Source organism: Peromyscus californicus, unplaced genomic scaffold, assembly GCF_007827085.1.
Source record: "Peromyscus californicus insignis strain IS unplaced genomic scaffold, ASM782708v3 Scaffold_3__1_contigs__length_106647218, whole genome shotgun sequence".
NCBI classification, from domain to species: Eukaryota; Metazoa; Chordata; class Mammalia; order Rodentia; family Cricetidae; genus Peromyscus; species Peromyscus californicus.
In genome coordinates, this window is record NW_026294551.1 from 56,740,116 (window position 1) to 56,752,255 (window position 12,140).

The 12,140-nt window shown below is 44.0% G+C and overlaps 1 protein-coding gene across 1 annotated transcript in view; it reads left to right on the top strand.

Moving 5' to 3' along the window:
• Positions 1–12,140, top strand: part of Dnah9 (dynein axonemal heavy chain 9) — a 354,060-nt gene that overhangs the window by 25,309 nt on the left and 316,611 nt on the right. The window contains 3 exon segments of the mRNA XM_052756894.1: positions 583–734; positions 736–795; positions 2,657–2,890. Of these exon segments, the coding sequence (XP_052612854.1) occupies positions 583–734; positions 736–795; positions 2,657–2,890 (446 nt within the window).

Genomic DNA, 12,140 nt, shown 5'->3' on the forward strand with positions numbered 1-12,140 from the left:
AAACTGTAAGGCATTTTTTTTTAACTAGTGATTGATGTGGGAGTGCCCAGCCCATTGTGGATGGGGCCACTCCTGGGATGGTGGTCCTGGGTTCTATAGGAAAGCAAGCTGAGCAGGCCATGAAGAGCAAGCCAGTAGCAGCACCCATCCATGACCTCTGCATCAGCTCTTGCCTCCAGGTTCCTGCTCGTTTGAGTTCCTGCCCTGACTTCCTTTGATGATGAACAGTGACGTGGAAGGGTAAGCTGAATAAGCACTTTCCTCTTCAAGTTGCTTTGGTCATGGTGTTTCATCACAGCAATGGTAACCCTGACTAAGACAGTCTGGGAAAACCAGGAAGAAATCCTGATACAGGACTGTTGTCAGCGAGATTTTCTTAGTCCATCATTCTAAGAGTGCTCCGAATTTCAGTCTTTCTTCAGAAGAACCTGGAAGTTTTCTGAAATAATCTTCTCCATCTTCTCACATCAGGAAGAAATTGCAGTCTTGTCTTTGCCAACCCTTCGCTTCCCATACACTGGGGCTCTATGAGTTAGGTGGTGCCCCAGCAAGGATAGCTGACCATCTCTTAACTCCTTCCAGCCCTGACAGAGGCCCAGGACATCCATGTGCACCTGTTACCACTCCAGCGACACCTGGACATCCTAGAAAGCGTGGAGTTTCCTGAGGTGAAGGGCAGGCTGAGGCCTCTGCTCCATGTGGTCTGTCTGATTTGGGCCACCTGCAGGTGGTACCCGCTCCCCAGGGAGGCTCACAGTCCTGCTCCAGGAAATCTGCAACCTCCTCATCCAGCAGGTGAGCTGATCTGTGCAGCCCAGCAACTTCTCCCTAGGGGCTGGTTGGCACAAAGAAAGGCACAGAGAAGAGTAAAATGTACTTTTTCCTTAGGCATGGAAGTCATGGCAGCCCAAAGAATTCTCACATTTGAATTATATATTTTCACAAGCCAGCCATTCACAAAGAGGTTTTTTTGGTACTGCTAACACACTGGGGTGGCCCAGTCTTTTCTTGCTTTCTGCCTAAGCCCTGAGTGAGGCAAAGGACAGGGCTGGTAAATGCAACCTCGTTCATGATGGGTGTGAGCGGTTTGTATGAAGTCACCAACAGAGCCTGGTAATTCAGAAGGGAGTCTCTGAAGCCAAGGGATTCCGCTCCTGCCTTAGCATATGTGAGCTGTGTGTTCCAGGGCGAGCCACTTGCCTGCTCTGTGCCTCCTTGTCTTTTTACAATACTGCAGCACAAAGGGAACCATCTCACGGGGTGATGGAGAGGTTTCAGTGTCACGATGCAAAGGATGTTTGTGCCCCGCACACGCTCAGAGCTCCTTAGCTGTGACATTTTGAGATGCTGCTGTTTGGTTGCTCAGAACAGTCCTCCACTTTTTTTTTTTTTTTTTTTTTTTTTTTTGCTGCTGCTGGTAGGTTTTTGTTTGTTTGTTTGTTTCTTTGTTTTTGTTTAGTGGTTGAATCCAAGGCCCTTCACATGTTTGATACGGGCACTCTAACAGCAAGTTAACCTATTTTTAAATTTGGGGATAAGACGTCATGAAATTTCTCAGCCTAGCCTTAAACTTAAACTTGCAATCCTCCTGCCTTGCCTTCCCAAGCAGATGGGAGTCCAGCTGTGTGCCATTGTACTGGCTTTCCTACCCCCTGTTAGAGACCCATGTAGCACTAGGGCAGTGTGGATCTTAAAGAGTGTTTCTGTTAAGTGGGACTACAAGTCTTGGTTTGGGTGGCCTTCCCCCCATATTGACTTCTTTTTGGCACCTATGGACCATCAACCCTAAGAAAACAATGAGCAAGCTCACAGAATAGCTCATTGTAACTGGCACCCACTGAGCATGTTGAGGCTACAAAACGGTATTATATTTATAATCCCAGTCAGACATCAGATGAAGGGACAAAGGGGACCCTAGAATTTATTACTTATTTAAAGATGTTGTTTGAGGTTCAGGATATTGACTACTTACCCAAGCACACCCACAGCAGCACCCACATCTGTGGTGTTTGTCTCACAGATCCGCATGTCACTATCACTATCCATGGGAACGCTGGAAGTATAAGGAGACCTAAGAAAATAGAGCATCAATAGAGAAAACATATTATCTCCTGTGCTTTGAAAACCTGAGGCAAGTCTGGCTCCAGGCTGACTTACATTGTGGTTTCAGATGATGCCTCCCGAACCCAGTACTCTCTGCTGCTCCCTGTGTTGGTGATGGGGACTATCCAGTAGCTTAGCTTCCCACTTCCAAGGTTTAAGTCTCTTGAAAACTAAATATGGCCCAAAGCATTCTTTCAATCAAAATATCTTGTTCTCAAGTCAATAAATCACAGAGGAATATTTGGGGATTAACAACTAACAAGACCCAGCTGGTTCAGCCACATCCCATAATGCCTTCTAGTCTCTGACTGGTCACATGTCCAATCACAACATGGTTTAACACACTGTGGACTGAAGGGCCATAGACTGTTGGGCTTAAACACTGTTCCAAGATCACCTGTGGAACTGAAAACTTGGTCAGAAGTTTTCTGTGTTGCACTTGTGAAAAGCATTACTTGGACCATTATTTAGTTTCTGAGACAGTGTTGACACAGTCATGGGATATCCTGTGCCTGCCACTGTATTCACAGTTACTGATTTCTCTACATCCCAGGCCTCTAATTACCTCAGCCCAGAAGACCTCCTGAGAAGTGAGATAGAAGAAAGCCAGAGAAAACTACAAGTGGTCTCAGACACCTTAAACTTCTTCAAATGGGCATTTCAGGACAGAAGGGAACATCTCCACACTTACTTCAAGGAGGACTCAGAAGTCAGGGGATGGGATTTCCAGGTGTCTTTGGTCTTTGTACGACTGGATAGCTTTCTGGGCCGACTGTGTGTGGTAGAGGTGAGTATATTCATTCACCACAGGCTCCAGTCCAACACAGGAGGAAGTACGAGACCTCAAATGCTACCGGGTGACCAGAAAGATTTTTTTTTGGCTCATGATAACAGAGAGTTTTAGTGTATCATGGAGGCGAAGTCAGGGTGAGAACGGGCTCCATCTGTGGTGACAGGAACACGTGGCAGCAGACGGTCGAAGGATGAAACAGAAAGCAGAGAGCAAGGCAAAGGGTCAGGGGGCTAAGTTATATGCTTTGAAGGCCTGCCCCTAGTGACCTTATGTCTACTGGCTAGGCTCCACCTCCTTAAGGTTTCACAGCCTGTTGTAACAGCACCACCACTTGGGGGTCAAGCATCTGAACATGGGAGCCTGTGGGGTTACATTTTAGACAATCACTCACTCGTGGTTGGCTGTCAGGACTATTGAAAAGTTTTCAGTAAACAGCTGCCATTTGGATTGGTCACCAACCAGTGGTGGTTCTGTCAGCATTTGGGGACTTTGATCATAGGCACTTAGGGAGAAAGTCCCAGAAACCATTCTGCTATCTTAGCTTGTTTGCAAATAAGCCTGGGCTGGAAAGTCCGGCGTGCAAAACTGGAAGAGAACAGGTCTACATAGAGCTACCCATTCTCACAGGCCAGTGGCTTTGAACTTCCCCTCCACCCCTAGACTGCTCAGTGGCTCTAAGTCCCTAAAGCTGGTGACTCCCTGGGCAAAGGAAACACAGCTTACTCATAGTTGTCTTTCCTGCCAAATATTCAAAAACAAATACGAATTTTAGCTTAAGGAAGAAAAGACATGAGACTTTTCCTTTTGCTTTTGAATCTCAGAATTTAGTGTGTTATAGCTATGGCCTTACTAAGTTTTGATAATTTTTTTAATAAATACTTTTATCACTTTCCTTCTCTCCTTTCTACCTTCCAGCCATTCCCAACTACCTTTTCTTGAACCTCTCCCATGTATTCCCCAACTCTCAAGTTGATAGCCTATTTTTTATTATTACTGTTACATGCATGTGTACAAATATATACACAACCTGCTGAATCTATTTCTTGTTGTTTGTGTGTATATGGTTTTAGGACTGACCACTTTGCAATGGACAACCAATAAGGAGCCTTATCCCTGGGAGATGCGAGTTCTCTTCCCGAAAGACATTAGTTACCTATAAGTCTTTGTCTAGGTGTGGGACCCAATGAATTTTCCCTGCTTCCATGCTAACCTATTCATTGATATTACATTGTTCTGGTCCCTTTCATGTAGTCATTTCTAGGAGGGACATTTCATGGCAGACTTCTTGGTATTCTGGTTCTTACAATCTTTCCAGCCTCTCTTCTTACAACTTCTCTGAGCAGGGGCTGTGATGATATAGATGTATCCATTTAGAGCTGGGCTCCCTAAAAATTAATTGATCTCTGTATTGTGTCCATTTGTGGTTTTCTGTGATGTTCTCCATTTGCTGTAAAGAGAAGCTTCTTTGCTGAGGGCTAGTAGCCACACTTATCCAGGAAAGGTAGCTCATGGAATCTGATGGAATTTTTGTGGAAAGGATAAGGGTCACAATAAGAAGTACATATTAGGAGTAACTCGAGGACTTCAGGGTCTAGTTCAATATTAGACCAATAGCCAAGGAACAGAGAAGGAATTCACTTCTGTTCTAGCTATTAGTAGCAGAGATTTGGGGTGGAGAAAGATGTTGTTGTGGAAATGCTGTAACAAAACCTAACAAACCATTAGATGACAAAGATAAAATAATAATGGACTAAATCTGTTCATGTCAATTTTTTTAAAAATGCATATTTAAAAAATTCCCCAGGCATTGAGCTAAGTGCTGGGATCCAAAGATGAATAGAACGTAGTTTTGCCTAAATAACTTTCTCAGCATATAGTCATGGCATGGGAGAAGAGAGACAAATTAGCACAGATCATCCAGGGTAGAAAGATCGAGAATCAGTAAACTTTCCTAAGGTGAATTGAATGTCATAATAAAAGTACATTTGGGTTACTGGGAGCAAAAGAGAGGAGGAGACCCTAACCCAGGAGAGCTTTGAAAAACAGCAAAGAGCACAAGAGGAAATCAATTTTGAACTGGAAAAAAAAATTCACTGGGGAAAGACATAAAGGCAGAAAAATATATGAGAGAAAGCCAGGAGCTAGGTTTTATGAAAGGCATACCTTAAACCCTTCATCAGAATCAGGGGAGTATTAATAATTGATATCTAGCGTCATCCTAAATGCCTCATTTTCTCTTAGCTGTTTCCAGCACAACTCTTGCTGCTCAGCCCCTGCTCCCTTCCCCCTCCACTCATCATTCCTCTCATCTCCCACATCAACTCCTCACTGTTTAGCCAAGGTGATGGACACCCTGGCCTCTGGGCTGACCATGGAAGAATAATTACCTCTGTAGCATTGCAACAGTCCTGTTTGCAGAGCTCTCCAGCCTTGAAACAAGCTTCCAGAGACTGCGGGGGAGGGGTCTTCAGCCTGGTCTGCACATACTAATGGTATGGCTTTGCATATAGACAGCTATTCTAACATAAGGGCACCTAATCTGCAGGGAGTATCAGTAAATATTAGCCTAGCTGGCCACCACCTCCGCAGAGCCATTACCTCACTGTTGTCCCTTCTCAGCTTCTTTTTTTCTGAACCAAAGGCCTAGTTGCATAAAGAGCAGCTACTCTGGCTTGACTAGAGGGAACTTGGATACCCACTGCTCTCTGTCTCTTTGCTTCTGACCCTCCCAAGTTAGTGTCTCCTCCCTTACTCCTTTGCTCCTGGGCCCAGCTCCTCCATCTCTTATTTTTCATCTCTCCAACATTAGCTCCAATTCATCCCCCTTGCCCTTTGCTGTCTCCCTTCCTCCCCCATCTCTTCCCTCCTCAGCTCCGTGCTGCAGGACAGGGAACTATCGATTATCTTCTGGCATATTTCATGTAGCCCTTTAGTTAAACATTCTGAGTAGCACAGTGATCAATGCCTGTTTGGAATGGGATTCATCTGCTTCTCTCCAGCAGGAATTAGCATGAACTTAACCTTCTTCATCTTCTGTTCTCATTTCGATGTGTGATCACCACGATGCTGGCACCCTCAATTAATAAATAGAAGGAGTGACGTGAATGACATTGGTGCATCCAGCTCTCCTCTGCTCATGCTGAGGACCAGATTACAAGGGGCTGCTTTCTGACTGCCACAGTTTTCCCCAGCCTTCTCTCCTCTCTTCTGTAATGCTCTTCACCCTTTTGCTTTTGCCCCTCCCCCCCTTTTTTTATGCAGAAGTATTTTGTGGTACAGGTCCATGCTTCCCCTCTGGGTGCTTGCCTAAAAGAAGATAGGAGGCCGAGGTGGTGTGCAGTAAGGAGGGTCTGTGCTGGTGAGTAGTGTGTGCTGTGTGGAACAAGCGCTTCCCGAGACAGCAGCAGGGTACCAACCTTCTTCCTCATGGTCAGCACCCACGTGACCTACTCCTTGCCGTGGAAACTGAGGACTACAGACATAGAGAAATGACACATGCGAGAACTTTTCTCTTGTTAGAGCATGTGTCGTTGCAGTCATTAGAAAAGCTAATCATCAATACCCATTAATAAACAGTTCAACCTGACATGTCCAGTTAATTTATCCATAGTCATCCAGCGCAGAATGTTGATCTGGGATTTGTTCCCAGAAGCATGTATTCTTTTCATCCAACTTTGATATGCTCCAGGGAGTTGTAAACATCTCCTTCCAGTGCTGGCTTGTGCTCTCTCTCTCTCTCTCTCTCTCTCTCTCTCTCTCTCTCATCCTCTCTCTCTCTCTCTCTCTTCTTTCTTCCCTTCCCTCCACTCTCTCTTTCTTCCCTTCTCCCCCTCCTCTTTCTTTCTTTTCCTCTCTCTCACCCTCTTTCCCTCCCTGCCTATCTGTTGAGCGTCTCAACCTGGCTTTGTGGTTTTATTTCAACTCCTCCATATTCTTTTCTATCTTTGTATATGCTGTTTTGAGGCATGTAGTTTCTAGGTCTTTGAAACTAAGTAGGTCACTTAGGTAAAGTTCTAGGTCCCACTCCATGGAAGGCCTTTATTAGACTTCATGGCTTCACCTAAGGGAACCCCCAATATATAAAAAATCTTTTGCAGTTCAAATGAACAGTCAAGGAACTGAAGAAAAGCAGTCTCCTTGTGCCTCTGAATTCCTTGACTCATCCTACTTCCCAGAGCCATACTGGAGCATAACATGCATGCACACAAACATGCACACACACAGTTTGCTTTTATGCCACAATATTGTAGAATCTGCACATTCTTGTTTATATTTCTGCTTCAGCCTCTTCTCTGCAAACGATGCGGGGAGCAGCTTGGAGAGAGCCCTCATTTCTTTCATTATAAAATTGCTGTGATTCACTTGGAGATGAAATGATTTCCTGCTGGGGCTTTATGCAGAGTGATTAGTGGGGAGGGAGGTAATAAGCTGACCTGATACACTGCATTTCCTTGCGGTCCCTCTGCCATCTCCAGCCACTTTGCCCAGCCTCTTTTCATTCCTAGCCTAATTGGGCTGGTCTCCCTTTCAGCCCAGCTTGAACACATGGTCACGTGTGAGACCATTAGCTGCATAAGGTCAGTGGCAGTCGAAAGGTAAAGAAAACAGTCTTTTTTCAAATGACCTTTTGAGATTTTCATCTGTGAGTATCTGCTTTGTGCTATCCCTTAATGAATTCCAAAGACATTTCTTTTAAGACGGGCAGCCGGCTTGACCTCTCCTTCGGGAATAGAGTAACCGTTGGTGAAGCTTGCCATTACATCTGAGTTTGATTCTCCATCTCATGGGCCAGAGCACACATTGACTCCCATCTCTCCACCTGCCACCACCATTAAATGTTGCATCATTTTTCATAACAATAGGTCCAAATCAACCCAGTAAGTCTGCTGGGACCCCAGGGCGCTTTGTGATACCTGCTACAAAGGAGCAGCAGAGTGTCTCCTGGATAAGCCATTACTTATCCAGGATCTAATGACATTGGGATGCTTATTATTAATTATAATGGTGACACTTTACTGATATTCTACATGGGTCCTTTCCGAAGAACCCTATGGTATGTTAAATATTACTGTCCCCAATCCCGGGGTATATTAAATATCACTGTTCCCATCTACAGGCTAGGCAAATGAGCCTTACAATCTCAATGCCTTGCTCCAAGCTATAAAGCCAGCAAAGAGCAGGACCAGGGTTGTATGAACATAAGTGTCACAGCTCTTCAATGATATGCATCCTAGCTCCAAGGCTCATAGGTACATCCTGTACACAGCATAATGCATTTCATGGTTTTACTACTGGGATTAATAAACATTGACATTTAAAAATATTTAACCCTATTGGCTTAAATTTGCCATTTATCTGTCACTGAAGACTTTTAAATGGGCTGTGAAGAGAGCCTACATCTAAATTAAGAATCAATGATGGGTTGTGGTCAGTGTGAAAACTCTATGTCTACTACTCTAGAAATTATTTCTCCATTGTCCACTGCACATTGTGCCAGAATCTTCCCAGTGATAAAGAGCTCAGGACACGCACTCTGTTCAGACTACCTGAAAAGTAGATGGTTTGCTTTATTTGACAGCGTCCCAGGGACTGCTCACTTTTTTTTGTAGATTAAAATGATTATGAATCAGCAGTTGACTGACTTCAACCCACATGGTGAGACCAGGTCGGCTCACCGAGACACTTGTTTCTCCCCTCAAATTAGGACCACAGGTGTGTCTACCTTGCGCGTGTCAAAGACCCATTCAGCACGGAGGTGTCCTACCTTTCCTTTGTCCACCCAACTTTTCTCATTCTCACTAACTCCTCAGCAGTCGCGATTGCTAGGTATTCTGTCACTTTGTCACTTCCTGCTGGATGGGCAGCAGCTAAGTCAAAGCAGAGAGAACGTGCCTCCATCCAACAAGTACTGACTGAAATATTTGTAACCTCTTGGGAGAGATGGGTAGAAAATGACATAACTCAACGTAATGTTAAATATCACCATGCCAGAGTACGAGTTGAGAAGAAAGCTAAGACAGAAAGAGCAGAGAAGAGCAGAAAGAGTGGTGTTGGGGGAGGGAAAAGGGGAAGCCCTGTTGATAGGAGTTGAAGGAAAGCCCCCCAAACCTTCAAATGAGCCCCAAATAAATGTGTCATCCACTCTACATTTGTTAAGTTAGATAAACCATTATAAGTTAGATAGAACATTATAAATATCTATCATTTCCTAATAAGATACCCCAGTGGGAGGTACAGCTGGCTTTAAGGATCCAGTGCCCTCTTTGATGTCTGCAGTGGCAGCAGAGACCGACAGCCTGTTGTAACATCTGTAGATCCTGCAGCGAAACTGTGGCCCATTTGTTAGGATGGAGAAAGAATTTTGGAGAAAGTCACTAACTAGACTTTCTCCAAAAACACAATGACTACGTACAGTTTGGATACTGTGACCTCCCGCTTATATTATCAAGAAAACACCTCCTGCTGACCACCTAGAAACATGCTTCAAGTCTTCCTGAGAAATCAAAGAGTATAATGAAATTATCATCTCATTTTCTGCTATAACCAAATGTATCAAGATGCCTGTGTCTTTTAAACGTGGTTAGAGAGGATTTCCTAACAAATTGAAATTGATATCCACACAATTGTGAAGGGTGAGGAAATAGTCCAGGGCACGGATACTTTCCTCCTGTAAAACTAAGCAGCTTGTTAGAGATAGGAATTACCATCAAAGGCAATTACATCCAAGTAGAATTCATTTGTTTTCTTTCTAAGCATATAAGGTTGAACAATTGTTGTTTCTTTGAGTCAGGGTCTTGTTATGTAGCCCAGGCTGGCCTAGAACTCATGATCCTCACTCAGCCTCCCAAGTAGTGGGATTTTATGTGTGTTAGCATTCCCAGCCCATATCTTACGATTATTTGAATTGTGCAAGTTTATGAGACTCGGTTGTGGTAATATGTCATGTGTATATAGTATGATGATCAAACCAGAGTGGTTAACATGGTATTAACCACCTACAAGTCTTTTACTGATTAACAAACAATCAGTGTAAGTATTGTGGAGTACACCGTGATATTTCAATACTTTGTGCAATACAGATTATCAAATCAGGGTGATCAATAATTTTCATGTTCCCATTACTCTATGGGCCTTTGGGTTCCTCCTTTCTATTCTCTTATCAAATGTGTAGTAGGTTATGATGAACTGCCACTCCCCCCTATTCTGTCGAGTACTAGACCTTACTCCTATCTGATTGTGTGTATGTACCCATTATCAAACCTCCACCCCTACCCCTGCTCTGACCTTCTCTGTCCCTCGAAGTCACCACTGCACTTTTTGATTGAGCTGTTTTTAGCATCCACAGGCGAGAGAACATGGCTTATTGTCTTCCTGCATCTGACAATTTCACCTCATGATAAAGTGTCATTATCTGTAACAAATTTCACCCATTCACCAGATGATGGACATAAGGGTCATTCCATATCTCATTAACTGTGAGTAGTGCAACAACAAATATGGGTGTGCAGGTGTCTCTCACATTCTGAAATAATTTCCTTTGGATACTTATGTGGAAGGGAATGGGGGTTGTACAGTAGATCCGTCTTCAGCTTCTTGGTGACCCTCCATACTGTTCTCTCTTGTGAGCTTCTTAATTCTTCACCAGCATTTGTTAGCTTGTGTCTTTTGGACTCCAGCCACCCTAACTGTGCTGATATCTCATTGCCGTTTTGACTTGCATTTCTTTAAAATCTAGTGCGGTTGAACATTTTTTCACAAACTTGAGAGCCCCCTGATTTTCTTTCTTTTTTTTTTCAACAAAATGTAAATATAAACTTTTAATGAATAATGATCACACAAACTACCACACCCCCACAATCACTGCAAGCCAAGAATAAAATATTGTTAGCACACAGACACCTTTTTGTGTTCTTCCATGGTTCAAACTCTCTCCTCCCCTCCAGGTAAAAGCATTAGACTGGCTTTGTGGTATTTGGATTATATGTGTTATCTCTACCCTTTTAATGATTATGCAAGAAATCACAACATGAACATTCGCTTATCAAATGTTGCACATAAAGTTACCATCTTCCTAATGTGTTCTGGGCTGATGACCGGTGGATTCTTTTAGCACAAAAGATATCAATTTTAATTCTATTGCATCATGCATAGCCTTTGTAGCTGATGCTGAGACATCACTGGTCCATCTAATCCTTGCCACAGTTTTCATAGTTCTTTTTACAGGAAGTGTCTAATTCATGTCCTTTATCCAATTTACAATTGGATTATTTAGCTTTTGGTTACCAATTTTTTTAAAGTTCCTTATATATCTGGATATTCATTTCCTATTGTGTGAATTATTTGTAATCCTTCATGCATTCACAGTTGTCTCTTCACTCTATTGTTTCCTTTGCTCTGCAGAAGCTGGCAATCTCATCCATCCCTATAGATCTGCTCTTGCTTCTGTGTCCTCTGCTTTGGAGGTCTTAGCCAAAAAGCCTTTGACTACACTGATGTCTTGAAGTGTTTCCATATGCTTTCTTCTAGTTCATTCTTCCCTTCCCTTCCTTCCTTCCTTCCTTCCTTCCTTCCTTCCTTCCTTCCTTCCCTCCCCTCCCTCCCTCCCTCCCTCCCTCCCTCCCTCCCTCCTTCCTTCCTTCCTTCCTTCCTTCCTTCCTTCTCCCCCACCCCCCTTTTTCTCTTTTCTAATTTTGAGGATAAAACTGGAGACTTCGCCATGCTAGACAGGTGCTTTCTCTATGACATAAATCCTAGTGTTTTAAAGCAGTGATTCCCTCACCACCGCCCCCTACACACACAAGAGGCAGAAGCTCTGATTGGCCCCTGTCTCTTCTTTGCTGCTGTCCCAGTCCTGCCTCTTCTGCTGATTTCTGTTAATGGTGCTGCAGCCTGGATGAATGAATAGACTTCTGAATAGCTGCCAGAGGCTTCCTGGGTGACCTCCTGGTTGGGTGGGGAAGTGAGTGGCTCCTCCTCACTGCTGTGCCTCTGTCATTATTTCTGGACTTGGTGTCAGTAGCAGCAGTGACCACTGGCTATGGGAAGATTTGGAGTAGAGACAGGACCTGATGTCTCACAGAGCAGGTGTGGTACTATCACCCGTTCTTACCCTTCCAACCTCTTCGTGTTGGAGGGACCTTCCCAGGGGCCCTCACAAACTCTGCAAAATGACTTAGAACCTTTACCTTCATCTCTCCGTGAGAGGAACAGGTTTGTAGACTGAGGGTTCTGACAGCAAGCACGC